This window comes from Oncorhynchus keta, chromosome 8 (assembly GCF_023373465.1).
Source record: "Oncorhynchus keta strain PuntledgeMale-10-30-2019 chromosome 8, Oket_V2, whole genome shotgun sequence".
NCBI classification, from domain to species: domain Eukaryota; kingdom Metazoa; phylum Chordata; class Actinopteri; order Salmoniformes; family Salmonidae; genus Oncorhynchus; species Oncorhynchus keta.
The window spans coordinates 27,125,971-27,144,497 of NC_068428.1; the positions used below are offsets into that span (position 1 = coordinate 27,125,971).

An 18,527-nucleotide genomic window follows, 5' to 3' on the forward strand; every position below is an offset into this window, starting at 1 on the left:
TGACAATTAAATCACTTTAGATTAGCTGTATAAAGTGCCCTTGCAGCAGCCAGAGAAAAAGGGACTGTTTCAATACAGTTACTGTATTATACTGCACTTCTTTTAAACTTGATTCAAAGTGTAAAACCTTGTGTGATGGTGGATGGGCTTAATTGTACTGGCGTGGGAAGAATAGCTGAATTATGCTCATTGATAATCAGATAAATAGAAATGTGTTCATAGAGGTGTCATTAACGGACGTTGCTTTGCCGTAAAGACCACAATGATCATCATTGATCGTATGTTGTGTTAATCTCATTAATACTGAAGAGGTTTCATGTCAACAATATTTTTTCTTTGTATGGTCATGTTATTTTAATCAGGAATCATTTGGTGCAGAAAAAAAACATTACCCTCTAATGAGTTGAAGTATGTCACTCAACACTCACACACACACAGACCGCACACACACACAGACACGCACATACACAGACACACATACACACACAGACACACACACACACACAGACACACAGACACAGACACTCATACACACACAGACCGCACACACACACAGACACGCACACACACACACACATACACACACAGACACGCACACACACGCAGACACGCACACACACACAGACACTCACACGCACACATGGACATGCACACGGACACACGCAGACACACGCACGCAGACACACGCACGCAGACACACGCACACACACACACACACACACACACACACACACACACACACACACACACACACACACACACACACACACACACACACACACACACACACACACACACACTCACACACACACACACAAAGGCTGTACTGTCTGAAATAAGTAAAGAGAATATATATTTTTTAAGTCTGTTCACTATCAGTGAGCATAGCATAAACCACAGTCTCTGTACAGCACATTATTCTGTAGAGCCAGGCCTGGCCTCTCCCTTCATAGGTAAAACAAATTATTGAAGGAACTCTAGTGAATTATGTAAGACTATGTCATAATTTCTGTGTTGATGTGAGGTCGAAACGATCTTAAGTAATAGAACTGTCTCGGAGTTGAGCTCGGGCTGTAGGCCTACTTTCTTAGTGGAATACTGCTATATACAAGATGGTAAACCCCGAGTAGATCACCTCACCCTTCCCCTACCCTGTCCAGGAAATAGACTACTAAATATTACATCACTTCCCATGAAAATGACATATAGCTTTCCTCCAACTGGAGTGAGGTGTCATCAAAGGGATGATGGATAGATCATGATCTGTTTTGATTCAACACATTATACAATGATGAAATCATTTATTTTACGTGGGATTTTATATTGAAATTACAAAAGGACATTATTATGAGCACAAAATGATTCTGCTGCTCTGTCGTTCGCTGCATACTTACACGAGGGGCACAAAGGAGGTTGTTCAAAAACAATGTGTTCTGCGATTGGATCGTCTCTAACCAATCAGTGTATCAAAGCAAATGACGAATTTTCAAACCGCCGCTTTACCCACGTGTGTTCTGGCTCTGGCCCAACCCATTGGATTCTGGACCAATCAGATAGCCCCGATTGTGTTTGCATTCGGTGAAGGGTCAGACTCATTGCAGAGAAAAGCTAAGCAAGGAGTCTGGGTAGCCAGGGAAACTTCAGAGATGCTCTCCTCTGTGAGTGAAACAGAGAATGCATCCATGCTGTAGCTACATACAGCGCATTCGGAAAGTATTCAGACCCCTTGACTTGTTCCACATTTTGTGGGAAAAATGTATTAAATAACAATCTACACACAGTACCCCATAATGAAAAAGTGAAAACAGGTTTTTAGAAATTTGTGCACATTTATAAAGAAGCAAATAACAGAAATACCATATTTACATAAGTATTCAGAAAAGAAGGCACATGACAGCTTGCTTGGAGTTTGCCAAAAGGCATCTAAAGACTCTCAGACTATGAGAAACATGGTGATGGCAGCAGCATGCTGTGGGGATGTTTTTTTTAGCGGCAGGGACTGGGACACTAGTCAGGATGGGGGGCAGGAAGAACGGAGCAAAGAACAGAGAGATCCTTGATGAAAACCTGCTCCAGAGCACTCAGGACCTCAGACTGGGGCAAAGGTTCACCTTCCAACTGGACAACGACCCTAAGCACACAGTCAAGATAACGCAGGAGTGGCTTCGGGTGAAGTCTCTGAATGTCCTTGAGTGGCCCAGCCAGAGCCTGGACTTGAACCCGATCTAACAACTCTGGTGAGACCTGAAAATAACTGTGCAGCCACGCTTCCCATCCAACCTGAGAGGATCTGTAGAGAAGAATGGAAGAAACTCGCCAAATACAGGTGTGCCAAGCTTGTAGTGTCAAACCCAAGAAGACTCGAGGCTGTAATCGCTGCCAAAGTTGCTTCAACAAGTACTGGGTAAAGAGTATGAATACTTATATAAATGTGATATTTCTGTGTTTTATTTGTAATAAATTAGCAAAAATGTCTAAAAATAATTTGTTGCTTTGTCATTAAGGGATATTGTGTGTAGATTGATGAGGGGAAAAAAACAATTGAATCCATTTTAGAATAAGGCTGCAACGTAACAAAAACAAAAAAGTCAAGGAGTCTGACTTTTTGAATGCACTGTATTTTATCTCATCCTAGATGTGTTCATCCTCTGTGTCCATGGCAACAGTCAGGAGGAATCATCGGATATGGCTAGGAGGACTGCGGGATGACCCTGCTCACCAAGCTAGTCGCCGTGGTTTTACAGTGAAGGACCATGGGAGTCAATGTCTTGTCTTTAATTGAGCTCTTAGCCCTTCTTAATGCGGTCAGAGCATATCTGTCATTTTTAACGAGCACATCATACCTCCATTTAAGGAAGGCTGCCTCTCTGTAAAAGACTATGTAAGAACAGAGAGGGAGAGAAGGGAAGACAGAAGGGAGAGTGAGAAGGGAGAGAGAGAAGGGGAGAGAGAAGGGAGGGAGAGAAGGGAATACAGAAGGGAGAGAGAGAAGGGGGAGAAAGAAGGGAGGTAGAGAAGGGAGAGAGAGAAGGGGAGAGAGAAGGGGGAGAGAGAAGGGGGAGAAAGAAGGGAGGGAGAGAAGGGAGAGAGAGAAGGGAGGGAGATAAGTGAGAGAGAAGGGAGAGAGAGAAGGGGGAGAAAGAAGGGAGAGAAAGAAGGGAGGGAGAGAAGGGAATACAGAAGGGAGAGAGAAGGGGGAGAAAGAAGGGAGGGAGAGAAGGGAGAGAGAGAAGGGGAGAGAGAAGGGAGAGAGAGAAGGGGGAGAAAGAAGGGAGGGAGAGAAGGGAGAGAGAGAAGGGAGGGAGAGAAGGGAGAGGGAGAGAGAAGGGAGAGAGAGAAGGGGGAGAAAGAAGGGAGAGAAAGAAGGGAGGGAGAGAAGGGAGAGAGAGAAGGGGAAAGAGAAGGGAGGGAGAGAAGGGAAGACAGAAGGGAGAGAGAAGGGAGAGAGAGAAGGGAGAGAGAGGAGGAGAGAGAAGGGGAAAGAGAAGGGGGAGGAGAGAGAAGGGAGAGAGAGAAGGGGGAGAGAGAGAAGGGAGAGAGAGAAGGGAGAGAGAGAAGGGAGAGAGAGAGAGAGAAGAGAGAGGGAGAGAGAGAAGGGAGAGAGAAGGGGGAGAGAGAAGGGAGAGAGAGAAGGGAGGGAGAGGGAGGAGAGAGGGAGAGAGAGGGAGAGAGAAGGGAGGGAGAGAAGGGGAGGGAGAGAGAAGGGAGAGAGAGAAGGGAGAGAGAGAAGGGAGAGAGAAGGGAGAGAGAGAGGAGAGAGAGAAGACAGAAGGGAGAGAGAAGGGAGGGAGAGAGAGAAGGGGAGGAGGGAGAGAAGGAGAGAGAGAAGGGAGAGAGAAGGGAGGAGAGAGAAGGGAGAGAGAGAGAAGGGAGAGAGAGAGAGAAGGAGAGAGAGAAGGGAGAGAGAAGGGAGAGAGAGAAGGGAGAGAGAGAGAAGGAGGGAGAGAAGGAAGACAGAAGGGAGAGAGAGAGGGAGAGAGAAGGGAGGAGAGAGAAGGGAGGAGAGAAGGGAGAGAGAGAGAAGGGAGAGAGAGAAGGGAGGGAGAGAAGGGAGAGAGGGGAGAAGGGAAGGAGAGGGGAGAGAGAAGGGGAGAGAGAGAAGGGAGAGAGAAGAAGGGAGAGAGAGAAGGAGGGAGAGAAGGGAGAGACAGAAGGGAGAGAGAGAGAAGGGAGAGGAGAGAAGGAGAGAGAGAAGGGAGAGAGAGAAGGGAGGACAGAAGGGAGAGAGAAGGGAGAGAGAGAAGGGGAGAGAGAAGGGAGAGAGAGAAGGGGGAGAAGGGAGAGAGAGAAGGGAGGGAGAGAGAGAAGGGAGAGAGAGAAGGGGAGAGAGAAGGGAGAGAGAGAAGGGGGAGAAAGAAGGGGGAGAAAGAAGGGAGGGAGAGAAGGGAGAGAGAGAAGGGGAGAGAGAAGGGAGAGAGAGAGAAGGGAGAGAGAGAGAAGGGAGGGAGAGAAGGGAAGACAGAAGGGAGAGAGAGAAGGGAGAGAGAGAGAAGGGAGAGAGAAGGGAGGAGAGAAGGGAGAGAGAGAGAAGGAGAGAGAGAAGGAGGGAGAGAAGGGAGAGGGAGGAGAGAAGGGAGAGAGAGAAGGGAGAGAGAAGAGAGAGGGAGGGAGAGAAGGAGAGAGAGAAGGGAGGAGAAGAGAGAGAGAGAAGGGAGAGAGAGAGAGGGAGGGAGAGAGAAGGAGAGAGAGAAGGGAGGGAGAGAAGGGAGGGAGAGAAGGGAAGACAGAAGGGAGAGAGAAGGGAGAGAGAGAAGGGGAGAGAGAAGGGAGAGAGAGAAGGGGGAGAAAGAAGGGGGAGAAAGAAGGGAGGGAGAGAAGGGAGAGAGAGAAGGGGAGAGAGAAGGGAGAGAGAGAGAAGGGAGAGAGAGAGAAGGGAGAGAGAGAAGGGAGAGAGAGAGAAGGGGAGAGAGAAGGGAGGGAGAGAAGGGAGAGAGAGAGAAGGGAGAGAGAGAAGGGAAGACAGAAAGGAGAGAGAGAAGGAGAGAGAGAAGGAGAGAGAGAAGGGAAGACAGAAGGGAGAGAGAGAAGGGAGAGAGAGAAGGGAAGAAAGAAGGGAGAGAGAGAAGGGAGAGAGAGAAGGGAGAGAGAGAGAAGGGAGAGAGAGAATGGAGGGAGGGAGAGAAGGGAGGGAGAGAAGGGAGAGAGGGGAGGGAGAGAAGGGAGGGAGAGAAGGGAGGTAGAGAAGGGAGGTAGAGAAGGGAGAGAGAAGGAGGGAGAGAAGGGAGAGAGAGAAGGGAGGGAGAGAAGGGAGAGAGAGAAGGAAGGGAGAGAAGGGAGAGAGAGAAGGGAGAGAGAGAAGGGAGGGAGAGAAGGGAGAGAGAGAAGGGAGGGAGAGAGGGGAGAGAGAAGGGAGAGAGAGAAGGGGGAGAGAAAAGGGAGGGAGAGAAGGGAGAGAGAGAAGGGAGGGAGAGAGAGAAGGGAGGTAGGAGAGAGAGAAGGGAGAGAAGAGAGAGAGAGAGAGAGAAGGGAGGGAGGGAGAGAGAGAAGGGTGGGAGGGAGAGAAGAGAGAGAGAGAGAAGGGAGGGAGAGAGAGAAGGATGGGAGGGAGAGAAGAGAGAGAGAGAAGGGAGGGAGAGAGAGAAGGGTGGGAGGGAGAGAAGAGAGAGAGAGAGAAGGGAGGGAGAGAGAGAAGGGTGGGAGGGAGAGAAGAGAGAGAGAGAAGGGAGGGAGGGAGAGAGGTTGAGAGAGAAGTAGGCTTGAGGATGTTTTGAGACCGTAAGACTGTTGAATAGTCATTTGCGGAGGCCTCTGTCCAAAATGTGATGCATGGTATATTTCTATAGCTATCTATAGCTATACTGTATTGTGGGTGTACTGTAGGTGTCTGGTGCCAGTCAGGTTAATTCCATTGGTATTGTATACAACAGTGAGCACCACATGGGATTTGAACCAGAAACCTTCTGGTTATGAATTCATCTGCTTTGGGAAAGGGGAGGGACAGTTAGCACATTGGGTTGTGGAACCATCTAGGAAGGTTTGAGAAGCAAACCAAGAACCAAGCAACGCTCATCCAATGTTGTTTTTTGTACTTCAAATGATTGTATTTAATTTGCAAACATGAATCTAGTCTCTGCCAATTCACATTTGTGTAGATACACGTACACTGAGTGTGAAAAGAGAACAAATTTCCATGACAGCAAAGATGGCTCAGATAGGCTCGTTCCTTCACCCTAAAGAACAATCTGGTTTTCTTTACCTTCACTATGGGTCTATGGCTCTATGACTCTATGGTGCTTAGCTCTATGGTTAAGCAGTCAGGTGGTTAAGCAGTCAGGTGGTTAAGCAGTCAGGTGGTTAAGCAGTCAGGTGGTTAAGCAGTCAGGTGGTTAAGCAGTCAGGTGGTAGGCCATTGGACTTCCTTCCCACTGTTGACCACCATTCATTTATGCCTCCCAGCATTTGCCCCAACTCATAGTGTGTTTCAGTCAGACTCACCGTCTTTATACCTGTGCTATATTTGGTTATTGGACTCCATTACCTAAATATCATCATGCATGAGTCATACTGTAACTCATTAAAGGTCATGATGCGCACGAACATGAAGTATGATGAACCATTCTCTCCTGCGGTATTCTGGGCCATGGGTGAGTGATACTAACCTGCCCCAATATATCTACATCAAGCCATCTTCCAAACTACCTTCTCCATTAGATGATGGTGATTCCTTAGCTATATGTTTATAAACAGTCTTCCATTTAGTTTCAATCAGGAAGTTAGTGTTGATTCATTGGGGTCATGTGACTGTTAAAATGGCTGTCCTGGGACGCGGTAATGGGGATCGTAATGGCGATGCTGAATTATAAATCGAACCTGGTGCAATTATTGTCAACATGAATAGTTAACCACACATGTGGGTTTTATAGGCGTGACTGTCTCTGAATATGTATTTCCTACAGTATGTGTACAAGTAGTGTCTGTCTGACTGTTCACCCCCCCCGTATGTTTTTTTTTGTGTGTTCAGTAGATTCTTATTGGTAGAGGATTCTTCAGTGTTTCCTCAGAGGTAAACTCAATTTGAATTCATGCCACAGCTGTAATGAATTTCCTCTTCTTCTGAAGAGGAGAGGCGAAACGGATCAGAGGACCAATACGCTGCGTGGTAATTGTCCATGGTTCTTTTTAATGCGTTAAGGTACACATGAACAACTGACTACAAAAAACAAGAAATGTGAAAACTCAAAACAGTCCTATCTGGTGCAAAGACAGGAACAATCACCCACCAACACACAGTGAAACCCAGGCTACCTAAGTATGATTCTCAATCAGAGACAACCAATGACACCTGCCTCTGATTGAGAACCATACTAGGCCGAAACATAGAAATTCCCAAAACCTAGAAAAACAAACAGACTGCCCACCCAACTCACGCCCTGACCATACTAACTAAATACAAAACACAGGAAATAAAGGTCAGAATGTGACAGTACCCCCAAAGGTGCGGACTCCGGCCGCAAAACCTTGACCTATAGGGGAGGGTCTGGGTGGGCGTCTGTCCGCGGTGGCGGTTCTGGCGCGGGACGCGGACCCCACTTTACCATTGTCTTAGTCCGCCTTATTGTCCGCCTCCGTGGCTTTCTCACCATGGCAACCCCTCTCAATGACCCCACTGGACAGAGGGGCAGAAGCTCTGGACAGAGGGGCAGGGGCTCGGGACAGAGGGGCAGGGGCTCGGGACAGAGGGGCAGGGGCTCTGGCGCCTCTGGGCTGAGGGGCTCTGGCGCCTCTGGGCTGAGGGGCTCCGGCAGCGGCGCCGGACAGGCGGGAGGCTCCGGCAGCGGCGCCGGACAGGCGGGAGGCTCCGGCAGCGGTGCCGGACAGGCGGGAGGCTCCGGCAGGGAGGAGACAGAGAGACAGCCTGGTGTGTGGGGCTGCCACAGGAGGCAGCGGCGCCGGACAGGCGGGACGCTCCGGCAGCGGCGCCGGACAGGCGGGAGGCTCCGGCAGCGGTGCCGGACAGGCGGGAGGCTCCGGCAGGGAGGAGACAGAGAGACAGCCTGGTGTGTGGGGCTGCCACAGGAGGCAGCGGCGCCGGACAGGCGGGACGCTCCGGCAGCGGCGCCGGACAGGTGGGACGCTCCGGCAGTGGCGCCGGACAGGCGGGACGCTCCGGCAGTGGCGCCGGACAGGCGGGACGCTCCGGCAGCGGCGCCGGACAGGCGGGAGCACCTGCAGGGAGGAGACAGAGAGACAGCCTGGTGTGTGGGGCTGCCACAGGAACCACCAGGCTGGGGAGACCTTCAGGAGGCTTGGTGTTAGGAGGAGCCTGAAAGACCGGACCCTCCAGAGTGCAGGCACAGGTTGAACCGGGCTGTGGGTAAGCACGGGAGATCTAGTGCTTACTACACGCACCTCTTCCTTAGGCTCCACTCCCACATTTGCCCGGCACGAGCAGAGCGCAGGCAGAGGACGCACTGCACCCTCCCAGCGCCCCGGAGACACAGCACGCAGAGCCGGCGCAGGATAACCTGGACCAAGACTGCGTACCGGCGACCAGACCCGCTGAGCAGGCACCATACGCCCTGGCTCAATGCCCACACTCGCATGGCACTTTCGAGGGGCTGCCCTATAGCGCACCGGGCTATGGGCACGCACTGGCGACACCGTGCGCTTAACCGCATAACACGGTGCCTGACCAGTAATGCGCTGCTTATCATAAGCACGAGGAGTGAGCTCAGGTCTGCTACCTGGCTTAGTACCACACCTCGTGTGCCCCCCCCCCACAAATGTTTTTTGGGGCTGCCTCTCGTACCTGTCGCACTGCCGTGCTGGCTTCGCCAACCTCATTCTCCTGTAACCTTCCTTGCATTGCTCCATCGAATCCCAGGCGGGCTCCGGCACTCTCCCTGGGTCGACCGCCCACCTGTCTATCTCCTCCCAAGTTGTGTAGTCCAGATTCTGCTCTGATGCTGGCCGCTGTTGTTGCTGCTGCTGCTGTCGTCGCTGTCCTTTACCACGCCGCTTGGTCCGAGTTGGGTGGGTGATTCTGTAATGAATTTCCTCCTCTTCTTCTGAAGAGGAGAGGCGAAACGGATCAGAGGACCAATACGCTGCGTGGTAATTGTCCATGGTTCTTTTTAATGCGTTAAGGTACACATGAACAACTGACTACAAAAAACAAGAAATGTGAAAACTCAAAACAGTCCTATCTGGTGCAAAGACAGACAGAACAATCACCCACAAACACACAGTGAAACCCAGGCTACCTAAGTATGATTCTCAATCAGAGACAACCAATGACACCTGCCTCTGATTGAGAACCATACTAGGCCGAAACATAGAAATTCCCAAAACCTAGAAAAACAAACATAGACTGCCCACCCAACTCACGCCCTGACCATACTAACTAAATACAAAACACAGGAAATAAAGGTCAGAACGTGACAACAGCTAAAACCAAACTTGGACACATTTGTGTGTCAAATGCGTGTCCTCTGTAATGTTCCAGATCATTCCATGCGTTACATTAACTCCATAATGTGGTGTGATGCTTCAGTGTTCTACTATAAGCTATCTAAGTTTCATCATCACAGTGGGTGTGTGACTACTTAGCTGTGTCACATTAAGACCATGCTGTGGCTTCTCTTCTCACCCCCGGCTTTTCTAGCAGAGGGGAACAGATTTAGAACTAACTGACGTAGCTACATTAGCTCTGGTGTAGTCTTGGACAGTGACTACCCTCGTGAAAAAGTACTTCTGAATTACTACTCAACACTACTACAAAAGATCTACAAAACCTACTAGTTTTACGACTTGGTTGTTATTGAAATTTACAGTAAACAAGTAGTGATTTATGTAGTAATTGAAGTAGTAATGAGAGATACTGTAAATTGGGATGTTTCACTACGGATAAACACTATATCTCTCCTACTCAAATCACTAGAGAATTCTCCCTTAATGACTACTGTGCAACTACTTTTGGGTATCTACTACTTAAAACCTAGACATTCCTACACAATTCCTACATGTTCACTATTGAATTACCACGTAATGCTTACACATTACTGCTGTGTGCCTACTCAATCCCTATTGACATTTACTAATGTTAGCCTATTCTTGTTTCGCTTCTGTCTCACTACTAGACTAGTGCACATGGTATTTCCTCAAGATTCTAACTTGAAAGTAAAACATAAAGGAAAGGTAAACACATAGATGGTGCCAGCATAAGTGCTATGAAAGACAGGATGACGAAGGATGGAAGATTGATCCTTTATTTAACTAGGCAAGTCAGTTAAGAACTAATTCTTATTTACAATGACTGCCTACCGGGGAATGGGCAGAAGGACAGATTTATACATTGTCAGCTCGGGGATTCAATCCAGTAACATTTCGGTTACTGGCCCAACGTTCTAACCAGTACGCTACCTGCTGCCCCAAGATGATTACATTCAGGATTGTCAAAGACAGTAGCTAGCTAACAACAACCAACTACTTCCTGTTTTGTCTTCTTCTGCGGTCGTGAAAAGCCGGTGTAGTCTGTTGTGGTAGAAATAGTTAAAACTCTACCTGATTGCTATTGAGAAACCTGTGAACCAGTAAAGCTGTAGTTTTTTGAGTACTTATTTACTACCATCATATAGTAGTAAGAATCTCTACCTGATTACTACTGGAAACACTACAGTTTTCCTACTGAACACTACAAAGCTCTGCTTGTGTATCTTAAGTAGTGTATATACTACACATCCACTACTACATAGTCACTACTGCACAAATAGGTTTTGTGTAGTAATTCAGTAGTACTTTTTCATGAGGGTACCACAGAGGGTGGTTGATGGCCAGAAGCAGGATATTTACATGATGCCCAATGAACCACTCTGTTCAATCCGTTCAGTGTTTCTGTCTGTTGGTTTGCTTGATAAGTGTGAGGCTCTTGATAAGTGTGAGGCTCTTGATAAGTGTGAGGCTCTTGATAAGTGTGAGGCTCTTGATAAGTGTGAGGCTCTTGATAAGTGTGAGGCTCTTGATAAGTGTGAGGCTCTTGATAAGTGTGAGGCCCTTGATAAGTGTGACCATGCTTGTCCACTCTGTCTGTTAGTGAGACTGACACCTCTGACTCTAGGGCAATTGGCAGCACCGAGTGTGGGTTAATAGCACCACACACACACACCATACAGTAGCAGGTGGAACCCCAGGTTTCAGTAATGGGACAGGCCTGATGGAGCACTGCTCTGAGTAAAAACAGACCAATGTGCTGTCGGAGAAACCAGGAGGAGATAGGATCAGCAAGGGGTGTTTGAGCTTTAAACAGCCTCTCCTCTCACACACCAGCACTGGCAGACACTTACTTAGTTCAACGTTACAACAGACAAGACTGAGAAGACTGATAAAAATAGCTACTTATCTCAGCTCTGTCTTGCTGTTGTACCTTTGACAGTCGAAGACAGCCAATTAGAGGTGTGATAACTGGGACCTAACAGTTCTCAGGAAAACATGAAGCAATGCATGTTTCTGTCAATATGATGTGCATCCTAAGTAAGTCCCAACTACCACACTTACAAACAAGGCCATTCCAGTGCTATTCAAAATAGCTGGCAGTACAGGGGAACAACTATAATCATGATGGGATTGCAACTTCTGTTCTGCTATTAGAAATGACTCGGCAGCACAAGTTGTGTTTATCTTGAAGAAATCATATTCAACTTTTCTGCCATTTTCAATTGTACATGTTGCTGGTGGTGTTGCTTCACTGTTGGACTGAATGTTTTTCTCTTAGTCAAACAAGTATTTAGATGTTGTATGGCCCAGTAAGAGAGGGATGATGGGCTTTTGTGAATTGCCTGTTGTGTTTAATGATTGACCTGAAATACCTTTAAACCAGTCAGTCAAATGATTTCCTTGGAAACTGTAGATGTTGTGGTTGCATCAATATAGGCTGTGGTTGTGCAGCCTGTTAAACAGTCTCATAGTGTTTGCGAATCCTTAATGAGTTCTTCTCTCCCCTCAGATGTTCCGATGGCCGATCGCCAGTAGAGTGGATGAAAACGAGATACTGGAGCTTCAAGTGTTCAACTACAGCAAAATCTTCACCAACAGGTCAGTTACTATACACACAGTATTGTAACATACCTACCACTACTAACAAAACTTAAACCAACAGGTCAGTTACTATACACACAGTATTGTAACATACCTACCACTACTAACAAAACTTAAACCAACAGGTCAGTTACTATACACACAGTATTGTAACATACCTACCACTACTAACAAAACTTAAACCAACAGGTCAGTTACTATACACACAGTATTGTAACATACCTACCACTACTAACAAAACTTAAACCAACAGGTCAGTTACTATACACACAGTATTGTAACATACCTACCACTACTAACAAAACTTAAACCAACAGGTCAGTTACTATACACACAGTATTGTAACATACCTACCACTACTAACAAAACTTAAACCAACAGGTCAGTTACTATACACACAGTATTGTAACATACCTACCACTACTAACAAAACTTAAACCAACAGGTCAGTTACTATAAACACAGTATTGTAACATACCTACCACTACTAACAAAACTTAAACCAACAGGTCAGTTACTATACACACAGTATTGTAACATACCTACCACTACTAACAAAACTTAAACCAACAGGTCAGTTACTATAAACACAGTATTGTAACATACCTACCACTACTAACAAAACTTAAACCAACAGGTCAGTTACTATACACACAGTATTGTAACATACCTACCACTACTAACAAAACTTAAACCAACAGGTCAGTTACTATAAACACAGTATTGTAACATACCTACCACTACTAACAAAACTTAAACCAACAGGTCAGTTACTATACACACAGTATTGTAACATACCTACCACTACTAACAAAACTTAAACCAACAGGTCAGTTACTATAAACACAGTATTGCAACATACCTACCACTACTAACAAAACTTAAACCAACAGGTCAGTCCCAACATGCTCAATACCCACTCCAACGACGAGTCAGAGGCAATAATACTCATAACCCACTCCAACGACGAGTCAGAGGCAATAATACTCATAACCCACTCCAACGACGAGTCAGAGGCAATAATACTCATAACCCACTCCAACGACGAGTCAGAGGCAATAATACTCATAACCCACTCCAACGACGAGTCAGAGGCAATAATACTCATAACCCACTCCAACGACGAGTCAGAGGCAATAATACTCATAACCCACTCCAACGACGAGTCAGAGGCAATAATACTCATAACCCACTCCAACGACGAGTCAGAGGCAATAATACTCATAACACACTCCAACGACGAGTCAGAGGCAATAATACTCATAACCCACTCCAACGACGAGTCAGAGGCAATAATACTCATAACACACTCCAACGACGAGTCAGAGGCAATAATACTCATAACACACTCCAACGACGAGTCAGAGGCAATAATACTCATAACCCACTCCAACGACGAGTCAAAGGCAATAATACTCATAACACACTCCAACGACGAGTCAGAGGCAATAATACTCATAACACACTCCAACAGGCCACCAGACTAACCAGGATCTAACTAGGCGCTGCAACATAGAGGGAAGGATACCAGCACCCTTCCACACTTTTCACCTGCCATCCTCAGACTTACATGATGCTGTAAATAATGTAGCTGAAGGCACTTCAGATAGACAATCAGCTCCTAACGCTTCTTGACTATGAGGTGATAGATTGACTCCATTAAACGTGTGATAGACTGAAGTAAAATCCTTAAATTGAGGATTCACATTGAGCGTCTGCTAAATGACTTAAATGTAATGTAATGTAGCAGACTCTCTTTTCCATAGCGATTTACAGTAGAAATTAGGGTTAAGTGCCTTGCTTGGGGATTCAAAGTGTAGTGGCTCAGGGATTCAAACCAGCAACATTTCACTTACTGGCCCAACACTCTTAACCGCTAGCCTATATGCTGCCCCCATTTCTCTACCTATCTCTATGGTTAAACATCATCACTAACTTTGGAAGCTTTTATCTTTCTACTGGATGGATATAGCCCTTGTAGAAGGATGGTTTAAGTTAGTGCATTTATGCTGTTAGATGTCATAAAGCTAGTGAGTACATTGTCAACCTCTGTTAGCTAGACTGGATTCATCCCATCAGATCAGGTCTACCAGCTGCCCAGTGGGCTGACTGCTGTGTCCCGAGTCCTCAAATTGGGCTTCCCACGCAGGAACCCTGTGTGTGTGTGACATTGTTTGTTTGTCTCAGCCACATAAAGTACTCTGACTGCTCTGTCTATCGCTTTCACATCAACACAGCTACGTAGTGGCATCAAGCCAATTCTACTGTCCTATTGAATTCTATGGGAACCATTAATGATACAGAGAACAGACGGACAGTTTGGTCCTATTCTCAACAAGTTCAGGTTCAAGGATTTGATTGAAAATCATTATTTTGTAATAGATAGTCTGAATGTGTTTACTTGGTTTTCGTGTCATCAATATGGACCATGGGACCACCCATTTGCACAGATATATTATTTTCATACGTATTGGCATGTCATTAACATCTGAGAGTACAGCTGTGCAGTTGCCTAGCTCCGAGACAGTTCTGATGCCTACGAGAAGAGCCTTGCTGTGTTCGTGCCGTGTGTTGCTCTGTAACTACAATGGCTGGCGCATCTTCACAAACACAAAGCATCAGTTAATATACAAAAGATGCTGCGGATAACACACCAACACACACCTAACAAGGGCGGTTGGTACATCATTGAAGGTCACCCCTAGCATATGTTATTCTTCCCACACCTGCCCCATATGTCCACAGAACGCCTCATTACAAAAGTAACCAATACCCTTCATGGCTGCTGGTTGATGACCTCATGGCCTGATGACTGTCAATAGTCACCATGTCATTACGGCTGGCAGGCCATGTCACAGCGGGATCAGAGCAGAATGGAGAAGGAGTAGAGGGATGACGAGGGTCATGTTACCAAAATAAAAAGAGTTGAGGGATAACAATGATGACACACACACACACACACACGCTCGCACACAAACGAACACACACAACACGCACGAACACACGTCAGGACCCGGTTACGAACCCAGGTCTCCGGAGTGAGAAACAGACACTTAACCAACTGAGCCACGAATAGTCGGCAGAATCCAGAAGATGAGGCAGACACAGCAGTACTTGAGACGGTGTATTTAATGAAGTAAAAAGTGAAGTTCTTCAGGAAAACATGTAACTCCACAACCTCAAAAGGAATTCCACAAGAACAAAGGTAATCCTCCAAGACAAAAAGGTAAATCCACAAGGTGGAAGGTAAAGCATAAAAAGCCTCAAAAGATACTCAAAAATAAATAAACAAGAACCAAAGAACAGAATTCCACAAGAGCGTCTACCGGGATCAACAAGAGTTCACAGAATACTAGGGCTGGGTGCTAACATACAAACACAGAGCAAAGAACTGAGGAAAACTAAGGGTTTAAATACAATCAGGGGAAACGAGGCACAGGTGCAAATAATAATGGGGATCAAGGGAAAACAAAAGGTCAAAAAGCACAATGGGGGCATCTAGTGACCAAAAACCGGAACAACCCTGGCCAAAACCTGACACACACAGACACAAGCTCGCACACACACATTCACACGAACACACACACACACACACGCTCGTACACAGACACACACACGCACACACACACACACACACACACACACACACACACACACACACACACACACACACACACACACACACACACACACACACACACACACACACACACACACACACACACACACACACAACCTGGCCAATCATATGCAGGGTTTCTAAACTTTAATATAATCTTATATACTATTGATGCACCAATGGGAGACACTGCAGTTTATTACGAGCCAAAACATTGTTGCTGCTTACATTTATTACTCCAATTTCATTTATGTTAAGGGATGTGAGTGTGCCTGTATAAAGTCCTTACTCCACAAAGCCTTCCACAGTGAGATAAGACTGTGTATAATTCATGTGTATCTTCTCTTCCCAAGCAGAGCTCTTCTCTGCCTTCGCCTCCGCTGCCCCCTCTCCCCCTAGCCCCCCCCTCTCTCCCTCACTCCATTTCTCTCACAGACTGAAATTCATTCAATTCATGCCTTCATCCCTTGTATCCCTCACATCCTCTGTTTCAGTTGATTCACTACCTTCATTTTTCTATGTCTGTCTATACTTATCGGCAAACCTTAAACCTTAAATCTGTCCTCGTTCATTTTCCTCACATTCTCCCTCTTTCATTCTTCATTCCGCAACGTCTCTATTCATCTATTCATCTATCCATCTTTCTCCTTTTCTGTTCTGTCATCGATTTCATCATTATTTCATAACTCCCTTCTCCTCACTCCATCCCCCAATACTTCTCTGTCCTTGGTAAAGTGCAGAGGGTCGTTTTCATTCCCCTCACATCGAGCACTCATCAACACACAGTTACTGTCTCTAAAGTTTGCACAGTGGCACAGCCACACCATAAAAATAACCACACAGGTACAGGGGTGGCAGACAATATAGGGGAGGAGCTAGGAGCGAGAGAGAGAGAGAGAGGGGGGGCAGGCATGTGGACATATGTGTTATTCATGTCTAACTGGCCAACAGGGGGAACTGCTTAGTAATATGACAATCAAAAGTAAATCAGTTTAAAGCTTACTTTCTCCTTCTTACCAAGAGCATACAGTACAGTCATTTCCATGAGAGAATACTAATCAGCCTGTGGTTTGTTTTCATATTCCAAGGTCTTCTCTACAGTAATTTCTTCTAAGAGCAAAACATATTCTTGTAGTCAAGCCTTAAGGAAGTTTTATTTTCTATAACCTAATCTCTATTTTTTATGTAAATGGCAGGCTATACAGTAGAATGGTTCAGATGCCTTTTTTTGTTATTTCACATGATTTTGAGAAACTTACCCCAAACAGCAAATCACTTACCCCTATCCAGCTGTTCCCGTCCATGTAGCCTGCTGCAACAGGTCACTGCCAAAAGAAAGGAAACCCCAACATAAAGTGTCTTAATAGGGCATTGGGCATCCAATGCTTCAATGCCCTTTGGCATAGATTCTGTGTCTGGATCTTCCTGTGTAGAAGCATCCCATGCTTTCAATATGCTTTGTAATCCTTGCTTATTCAAGTGTTTCCTTTATTTTCTCAGTTACCTGCAGAATGGAAGGACGTATCACTCGAGTCGCAACAAAATGGAATTTCATGTGTTCTTCATCACTGTACTGAGAACTTTGCCCTTTAAAAAACAACGTATTTGGGTGTTTTTGAAGCCTTTGTTTGTAGGGTTTTCTTTGTGTAAGAAATACAACTTCTCCTTTAATTGAATTCATTGCCTGATGGAAGCTAGCACACATCAGACTTTGAGGGTTGATCTAGATTAGAAAAATGAAATTGACTTGAGAAGGAATAAAGAGAGGAACTCTGCTTTGAATTATGAAGTAGGTGAAAGTCAATTGTTTGGCAGGCAAGGATCAATAATGAATGGCACCTTTTGAAGAGCCAAAAAGTGAGCCAGAACCTGATAGGCTGTTCTTATTCTATTATTCAGGAGTACACAGGAGTGGCTGAAAGGGACAAACAAACAGTCCACTTTTCTAAGGAGGTATCGATCACCGTTATGATAACAAAAGGACAGAGTAGAAAAGAGATACAGATGGGGGAGGACAGAGGAGAGGCTTGGAGAAGAGAGAACAGTAGAGGAGGGTACATGAATAGTTTTTAGTTTCTTGTAAAAAATAGAAAAACTATACTCCATAGAGAATCATCCTAGGTATTCTGGCTATGAGCCCAAAAGGGACATAGCATATGGTGTTATTCAGTGTGGGAAGACTTAGCTACTTCCAGATGAAGCCTGGCTGTATGTGCTGGAGGTGGAAGGATTAGTTACAGTGAGGATCAAATCTGGAGTAGGGTTCTGTTTCTGTCTCCGTGACGTTTGTCCACTATTGAATTATATGTCTGTGCTGGCTGTTTACTTCATTTGGCTGCAGTTGTTATTATTGTTACACTTCAGTTTCTGCTGCATATTGCATCCATCTCTCAGGAGGGAGGAGAAAGTGAGAGAACAGACAGAGAGAGAAAGAGAGAAGGGAGAGAGGGGGCAAAGTAGAGAGTGATAGATAGAGAGATTGAGTTATAGAGAGAGAGAGAGAGAGAGAGAGAGAGAGAGAGAGAGAGAGAGAGAGAGAGAGAGAGAGAGAGAGAGAGAGAGAGAGAGAGAGAGATATACATGGGTGGGGAAGGGAAAAGGGAGACAGAGCTAGAGAGTAGTTGGAGTGATAAACACAATGATGGTTTGTGATTGGTCTTCTACTGATAGGATCTAATAGCCATGGCTATTAATGTCACTGTCTCTCTCACTCTCTCTCTCTCTCTCTCTCTCTCTCTCTCTCTCTCTCTCTCTCTCTCTCTCTCTCTCTCTCAATTAAATTAAATTAAATTCAAGGGGCTTTATTGGCATGGGAAACACATGTTAACATTGCCAGAGCAAGTGAAGTAGATAATATACAAAAGTTAAATAAACA

The 18,527-nt window shown here is 45.9% G+C and overlaps 1 protein-coding gene across 9 annotated transcripts in view; it reads left to right on the forward strand.

The window, feature by feature from the left end:
- LOC118386621 (otoferlin-like) overlaps positions 1 to 18,527 on the forward strand; it is a 154,229-nt gene that overhangs the window by 29,320 nt on the left and 106,382 nt on the right. For all 9 annotated transcript variants that reach the window (XM_052523929.1, XM_052523928.1, XM_052523934.1 and 6 more), the window contains exon 3: positions 11,942 to 12,030. In XM_052523929.1, the coding sequence (XP_052379889.1) occupies positions 11,942 to 12,030 (89 nt within the window). The remainder of the gene's footprint in view (positions 1 to 11,941; positions 12,031 to 18,527) is intronic.